At 44.9% G+C, this 23,844-nt stretch overlaps 1 protein-coding gene across 4 annotated transcripts in view; it reads right to left on the reverse strand.

Moving 5' to 3' along the window:
- Window positions 1-23,844, reverse strand: part of LOC126365875 (voltage-dependent calcium channel subunit alpha-2/delta-3) — an 859,858-nt gene that overhangs the window by 344,280 nt on the left and 491,734 nt on the right. For all 4 annotated transcript variants that reach the window (XM_050008568.1, XM_050008566.1, XM_050008567.1 and 1 more), the window contains exon 7: window positions 21,607-21,717. In XM_050008568.1, the coding sequence (XP_049864525.1) occupies window positions 21,607-21,717 (111 nt within the window). The remainder of the gene's footprint in view (window positions 1-21,606; window positions 21,718-23,844) is intronic.

Consider the following 23,844-nt stretch of genomic DNA (forward strand, 5'->3'; position numbering starts at 1 on the left):
TCTAAGAACGGAAATAAAGAAAGGTTCAAGAGAGGGATTAAAACTCAGGGTGAAAGGATTTCAATGATAAGATTCGCTGCTGACATTGCAGTTCTCAGTGAAAGTGAAGAATAATTACAGGATATGTCGAATGGAATGAACATTCCAATGAATACAGAATACGGAATGAGATTAAACCGGAGAAAGAAAAAAGGAATGAGAAGTAGCAGAAATGAGAATAGCGAGGAACTTAACTTCAAAATTGGCTATCACGATACAAACGAAGTTCAGGGGTAGAACTACCATGAGAGCGAAATTAACCATGACGGACGAAGCAAGGACGACATAAAAAGCTTACTAGCGAAAGCAAAGAGAAAATTCCTCGCCAAGAGAAGTCTATCGGTATCAAATGTAGACTTTACTTCGAGGAAGAAATTTCTGAGAATGTTCGTTTGGAGCATAGCACTGTATGGCAGTGAAACATGAACAGTTGAAAAACTGGAACAGAAGAAAATCGAATCGCTTGACACATGGCGCTGCAGAAGAACGCTGAAAATTAGGCGGTCTAATAAGATAAGGCATGAGGAGGTTCTTTGCAGAATCAGCGAAGAAAGGAGCATTTGAAAACACTATCAAGAAGAAGGGACGGGATTATAAGGACGTGTGTAAAGACATCAGGGAATACCGCCATTGTACGAAAGGGAGCTGTTGACGCTAAAAACTGTAGGAGAAGACAGAGATTGTAAGTAACTGAGATAAAGAGATCAGCACAGGAGAGAAATTCGTGGCGGGCCGCAGCAAACCAGTCAAAAGACTGACGATCCAAAAGATTGCAGCGCTAGAACAGCGAAAACAAAATGGTGCCTCCCATTGATGAAGGGGAGTCTCGTGCGGCAGCTCGTTTTCCAGATTTAAAGGATAACAACGGCCAGCAGCTGTGGCCGAGCGGTTCTAGGCGCTTCAGTCCGGAACCGTGTGACTGCTATGGTCGCAGGTTCGAATCCTGCCTCGTGCATGGGTGTGTGTGATGTCCTTAGGTTAGTTAGGTTTAAGTAGTTCTAAACTCTAGGGGACTGATGATCTCAGATGTTAAGTTCCATACTGCTCAGAGCCATCTGAACCATTTTTGAAGGATGCAACGCTGCAACAATTCATGCTGAGATGGTGGAATTGTACGGCAACCATACACAGTTAGGTGGCGCAGACGTTTCCAGAGCTAGCGGGTAGGCCGGAATGGCAAAATACGAAGTAACACAGCATCCCTCTGGAATCTCAAGAGAAGTCCTGGTGCTCGATGACGGGTGCAACACAATCAAGACGATAGTGGAAAAAGTGAGAATCAATGATGGATCAGTTTTGAACATCTTGCACGACATTTTCAACAGGACATAGGTCCCATGCCCCTCTGGATTCTGCGACTGTTCACAGCTATCCAAAAAGTCCACTGAACCGAAGCAGCAGCTGTGTCTGTCGAATCTCCATGGACGGGTACTACACTTTAAGACAAATAAAAGGACGCACCACGAAGGTATTATCCCAATGAGATGGCAATTGGTTTATGTGATAAATATATTGTAAAAAAATTATTACATTTTCATTAAAAATGAATGATTTATTCAAGAGACAGGGCTTCAGATATTGAGCAAGTCAATGAGGCATTGATCCATCTCTGGCCCTTATGCAAACTGTTTGTGGCTTGGCATTGGTTGACATAATTATTTCATATCCTCCTGAGGTATATAGTGTCAAATTTTGTCCAACTGGCGCACTAGAGCCCAAAACAGTCTCAGTTGGTGAGAGATCCGGCGACCTTGATGACCAAGGTAGGGTTTGGCAAGCACGAAGACAAGCGGTAGACACTTTCGGCGAGTGCGGGCCGACATTATCTTACTGAAATGTAAGCCCAGGATGGCTTGCCGTGAAGGGCAACACAAATGGCCGTAGAATATCGTCGACGGGGACTGTGCTGGAAGGGTGCCGAGGATGTCAACTAAAGGTCTCTACATGAAAAGAATTAGCAGCCCAGACCATTATTCCTGGTTGTTGGTCTACACGGTGGCCGACAGTCAGGTCGGTATCCCACCACTGTCCAGGGCGTCTCCAGACACATCTTCGCTTGTCATCGAAGCGGAACACATCGCTGAAGACAACTTTACTCCAGTGAATGAGATTCCAGGCCGAATGTGCTCGACACCACGGCCAACGGGCTTGTTGGTGTGCAGAGGTCAATGGTAGCAGGCACTAGAGGCGCCGTTAGTTCAGCCACCTTTCTTTGAGCCTCCTACTAATGGTCCTTATTGTCACTGAAGCACCAGTTGCACGTCGGATGATGATAATGATGAATCTGGGACACTGAGTGCCTCTCTGATTGCTCGGTTCTCACGTTCTGCAGCAGTTCTATCTCGACTGCTTCCTTCTTGACGCTTTGTTCGGCCATGGTTCACCCAATCCTGAACATTGTCAAATATTGGCATTGCTCCTATTCAGAAGTCGAGCGATTAGCAGGTTACTCCAACAGGCTTCTTTGAGCCCAACAACACGTCCTCTCCAAAATGCTGATATCTGCGGATATTGTTCACACGACTGTTTGTGAGGCATAGTTACCGTCCAGGTGAGAACACAAAATGAAATTTGCAAAGACTTTATGGCCTAGTATCAACATGTCTCCTGTTTACCATCATTGCCAGCTGCGCGGTGAAATTGCGTTGCGGCATCACACATGCATCCATCGGCGGCCAAAGTTTACAGTTTTGCGTTTTCCTTTGTTATCTGTACGAATATCATTAGAGACCAGTTTGCGTAACTGCTGCGAGGTGCGTCGTTTATTGTCTTTAAGTGTATTTGTGTCACTGTGTCCTGGAGAGAAAGGAACAAACTAAGCAGCGGGGCATCCATTCACTACTGTCGAAGAAAGACAGGACCCAACTGTCATCGGACATGGTGAGACTGACATGGTGTATTGCAAACAGATTGCAGTCGGAAGAGGCAAACCGTAACAGGAACATACCCCAGAAACCTTCCGACGATATTACAGCAGGCAGTCAAGACAAAGTGCCGCGGGAATGTATCCGAGGGGTTTTTATCGCTCTATGATATCGCCCCAGCTCATTCTGCACAGGACACAATCACACATGCTGCTTCTTTGAGCTATCAAACTTTTTCTCACTCTTTCTATTTTCCTGACATGACACACAGTGCCATCTTTTTCTTGCCTTGGATGAAGAAATCAATGACGGCAGGCATTTTCAGAATGACGATGAGGTGAATTTCGAGGTGTAACGTTTCTAGAACAGCGTATATGCACTCTAAAAACAAGGTCTACGCCAAGTCATCCACGTTCGGAACTAATTTCCTCCCGTGTAGGGCGATTATACAGAGAAGGGTAACACCACCAGCAAATTTCACAGATGTAGCTTGATTTTTTCCGAGCAAATAATTAAAAAAAATTATACCCTTCCTATGTAAAGCATCGTATCTCTGGTGCTTTTTTGTGCGCTGTAAGCGATCGTGATTTGTCGTCATTGTCGTACTTGAACGCGCAGCTGCCCTCTAAACTTTGACAATTTGATGATGCCACGTTACATATTCCTTAAACACTCACTTCATAGCGTTAGTGTTTGACCTTATAGCACCTCACCTGCCAAATTGTCTAAGTCTCTTTTAAAAGATGAATGCGATACCAGAAAGTTTAATAGCAGCTGCTCGACCCAGTCTTTCGTGGCGCGGCAGCAGAGCGCTGTTTTTAGAACGTGCTTACAGTGCGATTAATGGCTGGATGATACACATTCGTACGAATGGGTTTCGTTACCAATAGCACTATTAAAGTCTTGAACAAACAGTTTTTTTTAGTCAGCTATTTTGTGTGAGCGTATCTCGGAAACGTCCGTGCGATCTGGGATACGACGCATCCTTCTATGAAAGTTCTAGGGTAAAACTTCCGATCGGGATTAACAGTGGCCTGTTAATGTTACAAAATGAAGGCTTCCGATAGTGGTAACGTGCCCACTACGTGCATGCGCACATTTGCGAAATGCTGGCTGGGTGGTATAAAGGAACCTCGGCGCTTTGTGACTTGACGCTTGCAAGTCTGGTATTTAGGTAGAAACTATTTGCAATACCTCTCTGAGCCAGGCAACACGAACGCACCTTTGACTAAACACATTGTTGCTATGAGCCCCTGTGTGAGAAAATCTAAGTGCGAGGCAATGGCAGATAGATGAAATTCTGCTGTTAGCTACGGCTTTAATCGATCTGTAACTGCAGAGAGCTACCCATGTCTAGTTTTAGGCATACAGATCGAGGCCCGATTCAGTAATTTCTCGTATCCACTGCTTCTCTGGAAATATTCTGCTGCACATCAATATGGCCACCAACAGCGTTGCCACCACGCTCTTATTCAGAAACGAATACAGACAGCGTCAACTGGAGCTGCCAGACCACGACCTGTTGCTTGCTCCAGTTTGCGAGTAACGGCCGAAACTCACTGAAAAACTACTTACCTCCAACAGGCAGCTTGTGATGTCGTCTGGCCTGAATAAATGCACTAATTCGTTTGGAAAGGGTGTCATAAAGCCGTTGTTGTATCCTCTTTCGAGGCAAGCTGTCCAACAACTGTTGTAACTGGTCCTCGAACTGCTGGATACTGGCAATGGGACTGAGCTGACGCCAAAGTTAGGACAGATCCGGAGAGCTTGGTGGCCAGAGAAGTACCGTGGACGAGCATTGTCCGGATGAAAAATTACGCTGTGATACAGTTGAATGAGAGGTAACATATGAGGACGCAGTATGTCCGTGATGTACCGGTGGGCAGTCAGAGTTCCTCAATCACCACCAATCGTGACCCGAAGTCATATCCGAAGACTCCCCACACCATGACGTCAGGAGTAATTCTGCTGTGTCTCTTCAAAATACAGAGGGGGACCTCTCCTCAGGTTGCCGCCATACTCGTCGACGATGGTCATCCGCGGTAGTGCAGGACCATAGATTCATCGTTGAAAATGAGACGCCATTCGTCGGTAGTCCATACTTCCTGGTCACACCACCACTCCGAATGCAGCCGTTTGTGTTGGGGCGTTAATGGCGGCATACACATGAGACGGTAATTCCTTGGTCTGGCTGCTACTAGCCTCAGACCAATGGTGTGGGATGATACAGAATGTTGCGTGGAGTCCATTACGTACCCTCGATAGTCAGGTGCATATACAAAAGCGTTACTGTGAGCTTGGTACAGAGTACGATGATCCTCCATCGTGCTGGTCAGACTTCATCGAGCAGAACCTCTACGATGAATTTCCCTGTCCTCACGTTCCGATGCAGTCAAGCATCTGGTCACTGTCACATCAGACGGCTCCACAAACCTAGAACTAGCACGTTCTACCATCTGGCCATACAAAGATAACAATGAGATCCCTTTCAAACTCCGTCAGTTGTTGAAAACGCTCCCTCACACCAGTGAGTAGTATCTCCGTGTTCTTCACAGTGATCACTCATCGTCTGTCGCTGTTCTCCAGGCCTGTTAACAACCCTTAACTTGAACAACACTAATGTACTCTAGTGGTCATTCTACTTGTAACGCGGAGTGCATCCCCAGAACCACATAAGACGTCGGAATTCTGTTCCACCCAGATGAATTATGAGAATGCCCTCGCTAAATGACTACATGGCATTTTCAAAGCTACGAGGGCTGTTCAATGAATAAATATCTTATTTTTTTTGGCAATATGCCTTTTCTAATCCTCATAATTTTGCTGGTCCTTCTCAAAGCAGTCTCCCATGAATGCGATGCACTTGTCCCAGAGTTTCTGCCAAATACATGCTGGAAACGATTTTTTGAGAGTTCCTTCAAAATCGACTCCGCACCCTTCGCCACTGCTTATGATGATTGATAATGCCTCCCACGAAGGCGTTTCTTCATGTTACGGAATAGAACAAAGTCACAAATGGGGCTAAACCCGGATTATAGGAAGGGTGAGGGATGTGCTTCACGATGATTTTTGCAAGATATTCAGCAACAACATTGGCAATATGTGGCCGCGGATTATCATGGTGCAGCATCCAGCCTGCTTCAAGGAAATGTGCTCTTTGACGCCTGATATGGACCTGCAATGTTTTCAGGACATCCCTGTAGTGTTGTCCAGTTACTGAGGTCTGTGCAGCTACGACATGCTGATAAACCGTTCCATGAACCCAGAATGAGATTTTCACTCTGCAGCAGAGTGTGCGCTGATTTGAAACTTCCTGGCAAATTAAAACTGTGTGCCGGACCGAGACTCGAACTCGTGGACAAGAAAGCAAAGGTCCCGATTACGAGTCTCGTTCCGGCGCACAGTTTTAATCTGCCATGAAGTTTCATATCAGCGCACACTCCGTTTTAGAGTGAAAATCTCATTCTGGAAACATCTCCCAGGCTATGGCTAAGACATGTCCCCGCAATATCCTTTCTTCCAGGAGTGCTAGTTCTCGAGGTTCGCAGAAGAGCTTCTGTGAAGTTTGGAAGGTAGGAGACGAGGTACTAGCAGAAATGAAGCTGTGAAGGCGTGTCGTGAGTTGTGCTTGGATAGCTCAGTTGGTAGAGCACTAGCCCGCGAAATGCAAAGGTCCCGAGTTCGAGTATCGATTCGGCACACAGTTTTAATCTGGCAGGAAGTTTCATTCCACGAATATCAAAGAATGAGATGAGCAATAATTTCCCAGCAGAAGCAACCACTACAGTTTTTTGGGGGGGTTGCTGATGAAGGAGATGTGCACACTGACCTTTGCTGTTTGCTCTCAGGATCAAAATGATGTAGCCAAGTTTCATCAGCACTGATTACATTTGAAAGAAACTCTGGATCTTCCTCTAACATCAACTTTAACTGCATGTAGAACTGCAAGCGAATGTCCTTTTGTTCGGGAATCAACAGTCTTGGAACCCATCGCGTACAAACACGTATCAAGTGTAATTTTTCTGCCACCAACGTGTGGTTGGCAGCCAATGAAATGCTCAGTATTTCAGAAAGTGATCTTAAGATAATTCGTCGATCCTCTCTCACAATGACAGCAGCAATATTGATGTTTTCTTCTGTAAGAACAGTAACTGGAGCACCTTCCTTTGAAATTGATTGTCTCCCCTCTTTAAACATTTTAAACCACCTTCGAGCTGTGCTGTAGGGAAGAACAGACCCACCATAGGCCTCCTGTAACATTGCATATGCCTCTTCAAAGCCGCATACTGTTCCTTGCTTGTTTGTTACCTCCACTGACAGCGGTAGGCTATACTAAACATGTCTGACCTTGCCTGACTCTCACGGGCGGCAACCAGGATTCCCAACAATGAAATTACTACGGCGTGTTTGTTGCACATTAAGCTAACAGAATATCATAAGATTAAATTTTAGTGCTAGAAATTATGACCATAAAAATTATGATCATTCTTTATTGAAAAGCCCTCGTATTTTAATCACAGAGCTATGATTATCATCTTCGCTTTGGAACTACGGTAATTTGCGGTGCTAGTATGGTAGCTCTAAAAGAAAGGAATTCAACAGCGTTTCGGAGTAAGTGCAAATGGCTCTGAGCACTATGCGACTTAACATCTGAGGTCATCAGTCCCCTAGAACTTAGAACTACTTAAACCTAACTAACCTAAGGACATCACATACATCCATGCCCGAGGCAGGATTCCAACCTGCGAACATAGGGGTCGCGCGGTTCCAGACTGAAGCGCCTAGAACCGCTCGACCACACGGGCCGGGGAGGAAGTGCAGTATTAGTATCTTATGATATATCTGTTTTGAATATGAAACCGATTTCTGTTTCATGCAGAAGTTTGTATTACATACCTAAATAATGAAATTCATCAGGTCGGATAAGGAGGAAACAGTGCGTTGCACCGGGTAACTCTGGTTCTCGTCAGATCACTGAAGTTACGAGCTGTCGGGCTTGACTAGCACTTGGGTGGAGCGCTGTTGGCAAGCGGGTTGGAATCACTCCTTGTGAGACCAGTTCAGGAGCTATTTGACTGAGAAGTAGCGCTTCCGGTCACGAAAACTGACAACGGCCGGCAGAGCAGTGTGTTGATCGTATGCCCCTCCATATCCGCATAGAGTGACGCCTATCGGCTGATGATAACAGGTCGTTGGTTGGTACCATTGGGCCTTCCGAGTCCTGTTCGGGCAGAGTTTGCACCGCCGCCATACAGTGTTTAAAAGGGGCACAGAAGAAATGTAGCTTTCATTCTGACAGCGTCTTTCACATGTGTCAAGTACTGGTTGGTTTGAAAAAATAAATATCTCTCACAAACCGAGAGATACTGTATACGATATTTCTTTACGGAGAATGCAGAGGGACCGGGAAGATACCACGCAAGTAGGTATCCAGACACAGACAGTGACCGAGCGAGGTGGCGCAGTGGTTAGCACACTGGACTCGCAGTCAGGAGGACGACGGTTCAATCCCGTCTCCAGCCATCCTGATTTAGGTTTTCCGTGATTTCCCTAAATCGTTTCAGGCAAATGCCGGGATGGTTCCTTTGAAAGGGCACGGCCGATTTCCTTCCCAATCCTTCCCTAACCCGAGCTTGCGCTCCGTCTCTAAAGACCTCGTTGTCGACGGGACGTTAAACACTATCCACCACCACACAGACAGTGTCCAACAGAGAATGACATTTTAACGAATATGCAAAAAGTTATTGCCGGAAGAGATTGCAAAAAATTGTTAATGGAAGGGCACTGGAACACTTTGCAGAACTGAAGAAGTAAGCCTTCAAGTTTCGGAACGAACGGAATAAATGTACTTGCAGCTGTTGCTCATAGTCCACACATTAGCTCCAGAGAAATTGCGGATAAATCGGGAATAAGACAGCCCAGCGATGTTCGCATTTTGTGGGCTAACAGCTTCCTTCGGCATCATACCTTTTCAGTTTATGGAAAGCTGAATGTGAAAAATAAGTCGTGTTATTGTGCAGCTGACTCTCCACATTGGTTGAGACCGTTTGAACATCAGAAGCAATGAACGTTTGCTGCGGTATTATGTTGGTCGTACCAAAGCGTTACCGTCTCTCCCAAAGGATGTGCCACTTGAAATATGTAGGTGTATGAGATACCAACACGTTGGGTGCCCGGCTCACTACTCCTCTGTGACTAGAAAAGCGATAACACAGCTCTTTCTTGGTCACTGGCTGAGACATGAAGGTGTTGACTCTCTGGCTTGCACGTTCGCCTGATTTGAGGCCACTGTATTTTTCGTTTAGGGTAAGCTCAAAAATGAAGTCTATGCACAGACGTCCGGTGCCCCTAAAGGATTTAAAACGTAGCATTGTTGCGCCACATGCAAACGTAGAATTTTACAAAAGTGTTTAGGACCACATTCTTTTCTGATCTTCTTTTCGTTGCTTTTGCTGATGTGATTTTGCAACGTGTGTATTGTGACGCTAAACTTATGACGTGAGGATATTATTTAATAGTCTTTACACTTCACTTCCCTTTTTACAGATACACTTAATTTTTGACCTTCACCTTTCTCACCATAGTTAACTGATGAATCACCATTATTAGAACCTACGTCGTTTACCTTCCAGTCGGTTTGTCGGTCCAACAACATTTAATAAAGCGTGATTAGTATCAGTTTTGAATCAAGCTATTCTCCATTACTCCTCTTTTTAAGTAAACTCTCTCAGCTGCGCCAAGCTGGAGCGCCCCGGAGCCTGAGGCGACAGTTACACACAACACAGACTTCCCAATAAGACAGCAAAAGTTTCATATTCATCACAGATAAGGATATGTGGAACAGTCGCGTCACGATGATGGGTCCTATAATACGCCGCCCGATAAATAAGAATAACAGTAGTAGCCGAAAAAATAGCAAATGAAGCACCCAGAAAATATGGTTGGATTCAATGTTACTTCGTACGTCAGAGGGGCATGTACATGATTTGAGTTGCAGTTCTCAGGGACAACAGCCTCCAGAGGGCTCTAGTGTTGTTCGTGTTTAATGTTGTTACCTGGCCTGGCAGGGCATGTAAGGGGCGTTAATAACGTGAGACGAATGACCTCTGTGAAGGACACGGAGTGCTGCGTACCAAAGTGAGGCAGCGTTATCAGCACCCAACAAAATATGAAGGGGGCCCCATTGTGCGTCTCCAATTGTCTGGCTGGTCAAATCGTGAAATATCCAGATCTGTGAGGCGTACGGACGTGACATTAGCCCTACGTTGGAATGCATGGGAACGTGAGCGTAGTCGAGTTCAGGTTGACAACGTCTGACTCCACAGGGAAGGATCGCCACACATTGTAACCCCTTCACATCCGTGTCTGCCGTTGTACTGCAATATTCTTAGCCACCCCGCAATGTTACACAGACAAAAAGAAAAAAAAAAAGAAAGATTGAAATGGCTCTGAACACTATGGGACTTAACTTCTGAGGTCATCAGTCCCCTAGAACGTGGAACTACTTAAACCTAACTAACCTAAGGACATCACACACATCCATGCCCGAGGCAGGATTCGAACCTGCGCGACCAGACTGTAGCGCCTAGAACCGCTCAGACACTCCGGCCGACTCACTCAGATACCAGCAGGAGCTGGACTAGGGAATTACCGTCCTATGAGTAGGCTGCCATTATAACACAACACAAGCGGCTGCAGTTGGAATGGTGCCACGACCGGAATGCATGGACTGTTGACTGAAAGACGTTCGCGTTCTGTTCAGCGACGAACCGTGGTGCTGCGCTGCCGCGGAGGACCATTGTTGGCGAGAAGGGCGGCGACCTGGGGAATTGGACCCATGCTCCTAATGTTCTGGAGAGGCACAATGGTGTTAGTCCTGCCGTCGTGGTGTGTGAAGCCATCGTGTACTACTTCGGGTAACGGCTGGTAGTACTCGAGGGAACTCTTGACAGCACAACATTACGTCCTCATTTGTTACCTTTCATGTAACAGTATCGTTGCCATTTTTCAACAGGACAAGTCCGCATACTGCACGTGTATCTACTAACTGCCTTGGCTCGATACTGTAATCACTGAAATAACATCGCATACGTTTTTGACGAGGCAAATTTCATTTCGTTTTCTCCTCCTGTTGTGTGTGCTTCACTTTTTTTTATTTTAAAATTTTATGTTGCAAACTCGTCTTCTGGTGTGGGATCTTATGCACCAGCTTAAACAGTCTATGCTTAAATGTCATCCTGAATATACATAAGTATAGACTTTTAGTTTAAAGTGTTTCCGATTACATTACATGCTGTAATAATAAAACATACAATAAAAAGTTGGTAGTGATGGGTACAACAAGATCTTTATATATAAAATATCAGCGTGCGTATATTTGTGCTCGGAAAATTCGTAAAGTAGCCACTCGATTGACGTGAAATTTTAACACAATTTTGCTTTCGAACATGCACGTTTTTTTATCTACCTGTTTTTAAATATTAGTAATACATAAATAAATATTAATGTATAAAGGGAAAACGTTGTTACCAAAAATTTCGAGAAGTTCTTGACAGATTTACTTAAAATTTTACATGGTACTGTTATGATCATTCAGACGGACAATAGGCTATATATCTTTTAACATGTGAATATATATGTAATATATAAATACATAAAGAGATAACATTGTTACCAAAAATCTCAAAAATACTCGACCGATTTACTTCAAATATTTTACGTATTATTCTAGTAAATGTTTGGACAAACATAAGCTACATACACACACACACACACACACACACACACACACACACACACACATGTATGTGTGTGTGTGTGTGTGTGTGTGTGTGTGTGTGTGTGTGTGTGTGTGTGTGCGTGTGTGAATGTGTGTTTGTAGCTTATGCTTGACCAAACATTTACTAGAAAATACGTAAAACTTTGAAGTAGAAAAATTCGAGCACTCTGACATTGTCGCGCAATTTCTGAAGTACTAGCAATACAAAAACGTCTCTCACAAAATTTCGTCCTGCGCATATTTTCCGGCAGTAAACGGAGGTTAAAGATCCGCAGTCTCGCAACACTGTAATTATATGTAATCTAACTACCTCTGGCAGCATCTAGCAGCAGTGCTGTGTATTGGATAGCATTCTAGGTGAACACAAAGGAGGTCCAGGGTTCGATTCTGGGTCGAGGAATATTTCTTTTTATTTGTACGGTACGGCATCTGGTGTCTTAATCGTCTTAAGCCTATTTCAGAGCGCCTTCTATAAAACATTTGCACTTACATTGCATGGGGCTTAATTAAATAGAATGCAAATATTTTTTTAGTTTTAGTCGCTGTTTGTCCGGTTACGCAGTCTCGTAACCGTTTGGCCCTGAATAATATTAGTACGCAATCTGACTGCATAGAATAACAACAAAGAAAGAAAGGAACTCAGAACTACCATTGCCCACAGCAACTTCTCAGCTGCAACTGCCAGTGGAGGCGGCTGAATAATACTCTTTGGTGCAACCTCTGGCGCTGTGACTCAGTGTAGCCACCTTTCAACATACCACGAACACAGAAGTGGAAATACAATCGTTGTCACTGGTCAGCTTTTAAAGAAGCCTTCTGCACGTCGTGGACGCGAATTGTTCACCACTCCATCTACTAGATTTCATGCCTGTTTTCTGTGTACTCTCCCCCAATGGTCCCATCCATTACGTTTCGTTATGACCTTACGTCGAAGGTAGGGCTAGCAATGTGCAATTTCCAAACATGAACCATGTAAATGTCGGATACATATGGCTTAAGAAACGCTATATACTGCAGCATTATTTGACAGAATGAAGTTGGCAAACACAAACAAATACATCTCGATCAAGAATCGAACCCTCGATCTCCTGCATGCTAACATTAAAGGCTGTCCACTGCACCAACTAGATAGCACTGTATCTTGACGAAAGTAATTAACGTACATGTGATTACAGTGTTGCCAGATTGCCAATCTTTAGCGTCTATTTACTGCCGGAAACATGGACACGACTAAATTTTGTGACACTTTTTTGTATTACTGGCATGTGAGAGGAACCGCGCCGCGAAGTCCGAGTGCCCGATTTTTCTTCACCCTGTATGTACAGGGTGTTTCAAAAATGACCGGTAAATTTGAAACGGCAATACAAACTAAACGAGCAGCGATAGAAATACACCGTTTGTTGCAATATGCTTGGGACAACAGTACATTTTCAGACAGACAAACTTTCGAAATTACAGTAGTTACAATTGTCAACAACAGATGGCGCTGCGGTCTGGGAAACTCTATAGTACGATATTTTCCACATATCCACCATGCGTAGCAATAATATGGCGTAGTCTCTGAATGAAATTACCCGAAACCTTTGACAACGTGTCTGGCGGAATGGCTTCACATACAGATGAGATGTACTGCTTCACAGGGGTTCATGTCTGGCGAATAGGGAGGACAAGCCACGCCGCCTCCTGTATGTTTCGGATAGCCCAAAGCAATCACACGATCATCGAAATATTCATTCAGGAAATTAAAGACGTCGGCCGTGCGATGTGGCCGGGCACCATCTTGCATAAACCACGAGGTGTTCGCAGTGTCATCTAAGGCAGTTTGTACCGCCACAAATTCACCAAGAATGTCCAGATAGCGTGATGCAGTAATCGTTTCGGATCTGAAAAATGGGAAAATGATTCCTTTGGAAGAAATGGTGGCCCAGACCAGTACTTTTTGAGGATGCAGGGACGATGGGACTGCAACATGGGGCTTTTCGGTTCCCCATATGCGCCAGTTCTGTTTATTGACGAAGTCGTCCAGGTAAAAATAAGCTTCATCAGTAAACCAAATGCTACCCCCATGCATATCGCCGTCATCCTGTGCACTATATCGTTAGCGAATGTCTCTCGTGCAGCAATGGTTGCCGCGTTTGAATTTTGTATGGATAGAGGTGTAAACTCTGGCGCATGAGACGATATGTGGACGTTGGCGTCATTTGGACCGCAGCTGCAACACGGCGAACGGAAACCCGAGGCCGCTGTTGGATCACCTGCTGCACTAGCTGCGCTTTGCCCTCTGTGGTTGCCGTACGCGGTCGCCCTACCTTTCCACCACGTTCATCCGTCACGTTCCCAGTCCGTTGAAATTTTTCAAACAGACCCTTTATTGTATCGCTTTTCGGTCCTTTGGTTACATTAAACCTCCGTTGAAAACTTCGTCTTGTTGCAACAACACTGTGTTCTAGGTGGTGGAATTCCAACACCAGAAAAATCCTCTGTTCTAAGGAATAAACCACGTTGTTCACAGCACACTTGCACGTTGTGAACAGCACACGCTTACAGCAGAAAGACGATGTACAGAATGGGGCACCCACAGACTACGTTGTCTTCTATATATTTCACATCACTTGCAGCGCCATCTGCAGTTGAAAATTGTAACTACTGCAATTTCGAAAGTTTGTCCGCCTGAAAATGTACTGTTGTCCCAAACATATTGCAACAAACGGTGTATTTCTATCGCTGCACGTTTAGTTTCTATTGCCGTTTCAAATATACCGGTCATTTTTGAAACACCCTGTATATACGTTAGCGGAGCATTTAAACAATTACTCAAATGGTTTCTCCCGAGTATGTTCTGAATACTTGAGAGAGATAAACTAAATAACCAAGACAATAACCACTGGTTGCATCCAGAGCCCTATTCCCATGCCGCCTGGGCGTGGACTGGCCGACTTTTCATCTTAATTGGAATCCGCCCCGCGCACGATTAGGGGGGGTAGGGGGTCAAGACCACCGATAATGACCCGCACCTGAAATGACGTAGGATAAGTTAGTTTGTAGGTCTTAGTTTTTAGGAAACTATGCTACAGAACTGCAGCGAATTAACATCGAGGCCTGCCCAGTGCCAGGGACACGCTCTTCGGGATTAGCACGAAAAGTAGGCAATTTAAAAGTAGGTTTATATCTTTCACTGACACACATGTGACGCCGCAGACGTTAGGAATTAGTTATAGGAATTAGATATAAACTGTAGATATTAGAAATTCCCCCCCCCCCCCCCCCCATGAACCATGGACCTTGCCGTTGGTGGGGAGGCTTGCTTGCCTCAGCGATACAGATAGCCGTACGGTAGGTGCAACCACAACGGAGGGGTATCTGTTGAGAGGCCAGACAAACGTGTGGTTCCTGAAGAGGGGCAGCAGCCTCTTCAGCAGTTGCAAGGGCAACAGTCTGGATGATTGACTGATCTGGCCTTGTAATAATAACCAAAACGGCATTTCTGTTCTGGTACTGCGAACGGCTGAAAGAAAGGGGAAACTACGACCGTAATTTTTCCCGAGGGCATGCAGCTCTACTGTATGATTAAATGATGATGGCGTCCTCTTGGGTAAAATATTCTGGAGGCAAAATAGTCCCCCATTCGGATCTCCGGGCGGGGACTACTCAAAAGGATGTCGTTATCAGGAGAAAGAAAACTGGCATTCTACGGATCGGAGCGTGGAATGTCAGATCCCTTAATCGGGCAGGTAGGTTAGAAAATTTAAAAAGGGAAATGGATAGGTTAAAGTTAAATATAGTGGGAATTAGTGAAGTTCGGTGGCAGGAGGAACAAGACTTCTGGTCAGGTGACTAAAGGGTTATAAACACAAAATCAAATAGGAGAAATGCAGGAGTAGGTTTAATAATGAATAGGAAAATAGGAATGTGGGTAAGCTACTACAAACAGCATAGTGAACGCATTATTGTGGCCAAGATAGATACGAAACCCACACCTACTACAGTAGTACAAGTTTATATGCCAACTAGCTCTGCAGATGACGAAGAAATTGAAGAAATGTACGATGAAATAAAAGAAATTATTCAGATGGTGAAGGGAGATGAAAATTTAATAGTCATGAGTGACTGGAATTCGAGTGTAGGAAAAGCGAGAGAAGGAAACGTAGTAGGTGAATATGGTTTGGGGCTAAGAAATGAATTTTGCACAGAGCACAACTTAATCATAGCTAACACTTGGTTTAAGAATCATGAAAGAAGGTTGTACACATGGAAGAACCCTGGAGATACTAAAAGGTATCACATAGATTATATAACGGTAAGACAGAGATTTAGGAACCAGGTTTTAAATTCTAAGACATTTCCAGGGGCAGATGTGGACTCTGACCACAATCTATTGGTTATGACCTGTAGATTAAAACTGAAGAAACTGCAAAAAGGTGGGAATTTAAGTAGATGGGACCTGAATAAACTGAAACAACCAGAGGTTGTACAGAGTTTCAGGGAGATCATAATCGAAAATTGTCAGGAATGGGGGAAAGAAATACAGTAGAAGAAGAATGGGTAGCTTTGAGGGATGAAAAAGTGAAGGCAGCAGAGGATCAAGTAGGTAAAAAGACGAGGACTAGTAGAAATCCTTGGGTAACAGAAGAAATATTGAATTTAATTGATGAAAGGAGAAAATATAAAAATGCAATAAAAGAAGCAGGCAAAAAGGAATACTAAAAAATGAGATCATCAGGAAGTGCAAAATGGCTAAGCAGGGATGGCTAGAGGACAAATGTATGGATGTAGAGGCACATCTCACTAGGGGTAAGATAGATACTGCCTACAGGAAAATTAAAGAGACCTTTAGAGATAAGAGAACCACTTGTATGAACATCAAGAGCTCAGATGGAAACCCAGTTCTAAGCAAAGAAGGGAAAGCAGAAAGGTGGAAGGAGTATATAGAGGGTCTATACAAGGGCGATGTACTTGAGGACAATATTATGGAAATGGAAGAGGATGTAGATGAAGATGAAATGGGAGATACGATACTGCGTGAAGAGTTTGACAGAGCACTGAAAGACCTGAGTCGAAACAAGGCCCCCGGTGTAGACAACATTCCATTGGAACTACTGACGGCCTTGGGGGAGCCAGTCCTGACAAAACTCTACCATCTGCTGAGCAAGATGTATGAGACAGGCAAAATACCCTCAGACTTCAAGAAGAATATAATAATTCCAATCCCAAAGAAAGCAGGTGTTGACAGATGTGAAATTACCGAACTATCAGTTTAATAAACCATAGCTGCAAAATACTAACACGAATTCTCTACAGACGAATGAAAAAACTAGTAGCAGCCGACCTCGGGGAAGATCAGTTTGGATTCCGTAGAAATACTGGAACACGTGAGGCAATACTGACCTTACGACTTATCTTAGAAGAAAGATTAAGGAAAGGCAAACCTACGTTTCTAGCATTTGTAGACTTAGAGAAAGCTTTTGACAATGTTGACTGGAATACTCTCTTTCAAATTCTAAAGGTGGCAGGGGTAAAATACAGTGAGGGAAAGGCTATTTACAATTTGTACAGAAACCAAATGGCAGTTATAAAGAGTCGAGGGGCATGAAAGGGAAGCAGTGGTTGGGAAGGGAGTGAGACAGGGTTGTAGCCTCTCCCCTATGTTATTCAATCTGTATATTGAGCAAGCAGTAAAGGAAACAAAAGAATAATTCGGAGTAGGTATTAAAATCCATGGAGAAAAAATAAAAACTTTGAGGTTCGCCGATGACATTGTAATTCTGTCAGAGACAGCAAGGGACTTGGAAGAGCAATTGAATGGAATGGACAGTGTCTTGAGAGGAGTATATAAGATGAACATCAACGAAAGCAAAATGGAATGTAGTCGAATTAAGTCGGGTGATGCTGAGGGAATTAGATTAGGAAATGAGACACTTAAAGTAGTAAGGGAGTTTTGCTATTTGGGGAGCAAAACAACTGATGATGGTCGAAGTGGAGAGGATATAAAACGTAGACTGGCAATGGCAAGGAAAGCGTTTCTGTATTGTTAACTTCGAGTGTAGATTTAAGTGTCAGGAAGATTAATGTGGTGCTACAGAAGAATGCTGAAGATTAGATGGGTAGATCACATAACTAATGAGGAAGTATTGAATAGGATTGGGGAGAAGAGACGTTTGTGGCACAACTTGACCAGAATAAGGGATCGGTTGGTAGAACATGTTCTGAGGCATCAAGGGATCACCAATTTAGTATTGGAGGGCAGCGTGGAGGGTAAAAATCGTAGAGGGAGACCAAGAGATGAATACACTAAGCAGATTCAGAAGGATGTAGGCTGCAGTAGGTACTTGGAGATGAAGAAGCTTGCACAGGATAGAGTAGCATGGAGAGCTGCATCAAACCAGTCTCGGGACTGAAGACCACAACAACAACAACAACATTAGAAATTAGATGCCCATTGTATGTTAAAATTAACTGTAGCTCACTCTAAAACTGTAACTAGCTGCAAACTAAGTATAAAATGTATAAGTATTATGACCCACTAATGAAGTATGGAAGTGGGTTAACTTTGTATAATTATAATGGTTTTCTTAATAAAGAATTGTTTTTAAAAATAAAAAAAGTATCTTCTCTCTCACGATACAAATTTTGTAAACATTAATTGTATATGCAACAATGTGCTGTTTTGTTTTCTTCCCCGCAGAATATTTTCGCAGAAAATAGGAAGTTGTATTTATGAGTTATCGGCTTGTGATTAGAATACTACTACAGAACCTGTATTAGCAATAATTTTAAACAAGGCACAAGGTCACAGAAAAGGGGAGGGGGAGATGGTATGAATAGAGCGGTGGGTGAAAATGGACATAGAGAACGGGAAGGAGCAGTTGGGCAGAGAGCGGTGGAAGGAGGAGGACATGTAGAGGGAGAGAGAGAGAGAGGGGGGGGGGGGGGGTAAAGATGGACAGAGACAGGTCGTGGGACACGGGCCACGATGGCGGATTTCTCCGGAACTACTACCACCGCACGCAGGCTGCCGTCGTTTCAAATGCTCTCGTTCTATGTGGCTGACACGATGCAGTAGCGTGTGCTTTTAACCCACGGCGCAGATGCAGGTCGTGGTAGCTGGCCCAGCCCACGCTGTTGTCTTGTTGCGTGACTGTGGTACCTTAGCTAAAGGCTGCCACCTGTTTTGGGAGCTCAGTCTGCTTCTTGGGCTCGTAACATGTGAATTAAGTTTTTTCACTTCAGGCGACACATTACGATGCCCACAACGGCGTATACTTTCAGCGCTCTTTCTGCTGTTAGTGGTAACGCATCCCAATCACCAGTAGACACTGTTGACACCATCTTTGCTTCCACTGGATGACACGGATGCCATAAACTGATGAGCCATAACAATATGACTGCCTGATTAAAAAGGAGGTTGGTCCACTTTTGGAACGCAAGACAACGGCGATTCCGCTTGCGGAGGTATGTGGCTCCAGAAATCTATTCACAGGTCACGTAGTAGTTTGAGGTGGTGGAGAAGTGCCGATAGCGTTCCAGGTGTGTTCCAGCTGGTTCAGACAAGTTAATTTGGTCCAAAGACATAAAAATTATTTCACTACCTCGCCCCCAAAATCACTGTAGCACGACTTTGTTGTGACACCGACAGTTACTTTAATGGAAGGGATCATCGCTGTCGGGGGAGATATCAAGAACGAAGAAATGCAAGTGGTCTCCAAAAACGTTCACGTAGTCCACGGGCGTCGTAGTGCATTCAGTTAGTGCCACAGGTCTAATGGAAACCCATGTGAACGTCCACCATACGATAATATTGCCCCAGTACCCTGTGTCCTTGGTGCTGTACACGTTCCTCGACCAGCCTCCATGACGCGGTGCATGGTTCAAATGGCTCTGAGCTCTATGGGACTTAAATTCTGAGGCTATCAGTCCCCTAGAACTTTGAACTAATTAAACCTAACTAACCTAAGGACATCACACACATCCATGCCCGAGGCAGGATTCGAACCTGCGACCGTAGCAGTCGCGCGGTTCCGGACTGAGCACCTAGAACCGCTAGACCACCGCGGCCGGCACGCTACGGTACATGTTTCGAGCAGCAATTAGCCTGGATGACAGTGTATCTGGACACGACCGTCGACCTGGTCTAATGAGAAACGTGATTCATCCAATCAGGTGAGACGTCGGCATTGATCCACGGTCCAGTCTTGACGATCCCGTGCCCGCTACAATCGTGATTAACGGCGTAGCTGGGTCAAGATAGGAGCATATTGGGGTTATCTGCTGCGTAGTATCATGTTCAGACATGTGCGCTAACGATGTGCTCCGAAACACTTGTAAATGCACTAGAACTGTACGCTGTCGTCAGATCGGTCAGAGGCTGCTATAGAGAGCGGTCAAGCCTCCAAATATCCCGTTCTGTGAAGAGACGTCGACGTCCAGAAACCTCAGCCGCACTCGTGGTCTCACCGTCTTTCAACCACAGATGCTCATCACAGTGGCACGCGAACAGCAGACGAGCTCCGCCATTTCCAAGATGCTCGCTCCTAGAAGCCGGGGCATAATAATCGGCCCCTTTTCAGGGGTTTCCTCATTTTCAGCCCATGCCGTCGCTAGAATGATCCCCAGTTCGTCTGCTCCTGTTATGTACTTTCCTTTCCACGTCAAGTACTTGCAAAACCACTAGTTGGCATTCAGTCTCGTGGTGAGCAGTGGTGACCATGTTTTGGCGCATCAGTGTATATTGCGCAACATATCTATGGTAGCCCCATTACCAGGTAATATAGGAGCGCAGTCTGTGTATTTGAGCTTCTCGAGCCTTTGATCTATATTCCACTTATTATGGTTCTAAAAATTTTCTCCTAGAATGGAAGCTAGTCTATAAAGTTCAGAGATCAATTTTCACTGTGGTCACGTAACTGTTTTCGGTTTTCCTGTATACGAGGCTAATCCCAAAAGTAAGGTCTCCTATTTTTTATAAGTATATACACCTGTTTATTTCTACAATGGTTTCACCAATTTACAGCTCGAACATTACCTATTTTTCGACATAATCACCATTTCTGTCGATGCATTTTTGTAGACGCTGTGGCACTTTTCCGGCCAAATGTTTCGTCACCCGTGACAATGGAGTCCAGAAAGTTGTCCTGTTTGGCTGCAAGGCGGTGAAGAAATGCGCGAGAAGCATCAACTCGTTGCCGCATGTGGTCCTCGTCAGCATGCGTGGCACCCACCTTGCGCACACTTTCCGGTAGTTCAATGTTTCCGTTAAAATTCTGTGAGCGATACTTGGGGAAACCTCAGGAAACAATGTGCAGATTTCATCCAGGGTGATCCGCTGATCTTCACACAAGCTTTGCTCAACCTTCAACACTGTCTCCTCAGAAACTGACGGTCTCCCGCTCCTTTCTTCGTCGTGAATTTCGGTCCGACCAGTTGCAAACTCTCTACACCAGTTACGAACATTTTTGACATCCATACACGTCTCACCATACACTTCCGTCAATTGGCGATGGGCTTTAATCGGCGCAGTGCCCTTTGCATTCAAAAATCGAATAAATGCGCGCAATTCGCACTTGGCAGCAACATCCTATGGAAGCTCCATTCTCAACGGCTGCCAAGCCAAGACAGCGCCTCAGTGCGGCGTGCCCACGTTTACGCACAGCGCGTGAAGCACTCTTCATAACAGTGTGGCCAACTGCCACACAAACAGAGTTCTGTACTTATAAAATAATAGGAGACCTCGTAGTTAGCAACAGTCTCATAAAATCTCAATAGACGTTTCTTGTAAATTTACTTTTTTCAACTATTCCAAATAATATTATCCACAACTACTGTAGCAGTAATTAGTCTAGTGCCACATACAGGTAATCTAATGAAAGTAAGCTGAGATAATTGTTAATATCAAAGCAAGTAGTTAGGTGGAATGTTTACAACACTTACCCTCTGTAATATGTCAAATGCTGTTACCAGTGCAGACGAAAAATTGGCGATATTTTCCGATTTTCGTGACTCCAAGTTGTTTTTCAGTTCTCTGATGTTTTCCATGTTCGCCTGGAAAAAAATTGAACTGATACTAGTTTTACTTTGCAGGGTACTCGTAGAAGATGTGTGAACGAAATGCAAATTACGATGAACATGAAAAAAGCGAAGCATCAAGTAAAAAGATCGAGAACGCTAACAGCTCACTGGCAGACAGCAAATGTTGTAAAATAAGTGTGAACAGCACATATTTAATGTGTAAACAGACAAATGTAATTTGCAATTTTTGTTTCGGTAATTACTGTAATGGACACATTTATATGCTTAATTTTTTCTTAGATGAATTTATAGACATTACGATTACATTCTACTTAATAGCAGATGGAATAACAAGTAAGATGTTTGAATATTCTCACAGTCATATTTATTCCCGCCTTATTCTTGTTGACCTTCATAGAAATATCGAAGACTTAATTTATATACACTCTTGGAAATTGAAATAAGAACACCGGGAATTCATTGTCCCAGGAAGGGGAAACTTTATTGACACATTCCTGGGGTCAGATACATCACATGATCACACTGACAGAACCACAGGCACATAGACACAGGCAACAGAGCATGCACAATGTCGGCACTAGTACAGTGTATATCCACCTTTCGCAGCAATGCAGGCTGCTATTCTCCCATGGAGATGATCGTAGAGATGCTGGATGTAGTCCTGTGGAACGGCTTGCCATGCCATTTCCACCTGGCGCCTCAGTTGGACCAGCGTTCGTGCTGGACGTGCAGACCGCGTGAGACGACGCTTCATCCAGTCCCAAACATGCTCAATGGGGGACAGATCCGGAGATCTTGCTGGCCACGGTAGTTGACTTACACCTTCTAGAGCACGTTGGGTGGCACGGGATACATGCGGACGTGCATTGTCCTGTTGGAACAGCAAGTTCCCTTGACGGGCTAGGAATGGTAGAACGATGGGTTCGATGACGGTTTGGATGTACCGTGCACTATTCAGTGTCCCCTCGACGATCACCAGAGGTGTGGCCAGTGTAGGAGATCGCTCCCCACACCATGATGCCGGGTGTTGGCCCTGTGTGCCTCGGTCGTATGCAGTCCTGATTGTGGCGCTCACCTGCACTTCGCCAAACACGCATACGACCATCATTGGCACCAAGGCAGAAGCGACTCTCATCGCTGAAGACGACACGTCTCCATTCGTCCCTCCATTCACGCCTGTCGCGACACCACTGGTGGCGGGCTGCACGATGTTGGGGCGTGAGCGGAAGACGGCCTAACGGTGTGCGGGACCGTAGCCCAGCTTCATGGAGACGGTTGCGAATGGTCCTCGCCGATACCCCAGGAACAACAGTGTCCTAATTTGCTGGGAAGTGGCGGTGCGGTCCCCTACGGCACTGCGTAGGATCCTGCGGTCTTGGCGTGCATCCGTGCGTTGCTGCGGTCCGGTCCCAGGTCGACGTGCACGTGCACCTTCCGCCGACCACTGGCGACAACATCGATGTACAGTGGAGACCTCACGGGCCACGTGTTGAGCAATTCGGCGGTACGTCCACCCGGCCTCCCGCATGCCCACTATACGCCCTCGCTCAAAGTCCGTCAGCTGCACATACGGTTCACGTGCACGCTGTCGCGGCATGCTACCAGTGTTAAAGACTGCGATGGAGCTCCGTATGCCAAGGCAAACTGGCTGACACTGACGGCGGCGGTGCACAAATGCTGCGCAGCTAGCGCCATTCGACGGCCAACACCGCGGTTCCTGGTGTGTCCGCTGTGCCGTGCGTGTGAACATTGCTTGTACAGCCCTCTCGCAGTGTCCGGAGCAAGTATGGTGGGTCTGACACACCGGTGTCAATGTGTTCTTTTTTCCATTTCCAGGAGTGTATTTACTCTAGATACGAATCACAAAATGTCTTAATTTCGGTCAACATTTTACTAAATGCGCCGAGTCTACATATGCGGAAGTGACACGTGTAACAGCTACTACACAATAAAATCAGTTTCAAATAAAAACTGAACTCGCATCTCGTGGAGGACTCCTTTTACTACATAGTAGAATTTCTGAATGTGAAATCATATAAAAATGTGTGTGTGTGTGTGTGTGTGTGTGTGTGGCGTGACTGCTTAAACACATAGTTAAAACAGATCCTTTATGTTCATCATAAAGTTAGCTTAAAATTA

The sequence above is a fragment of the Schistocerca gregaria genome, chromosome 4 (assembly GCF_023897955.1).
Source record: "Schistocerca gregaria isolate iqSchGreg1 chromosome 4, iqSchGreg1.2, whole genome shotgun sequence".
In the NCBI taxonomy this organism is placed as follows: Eukaryota; Metazoa; Arthropoda; class Insecta; order Orthoptera; family Acrididae; genus Schistocerca; species Schistocerca gregaria.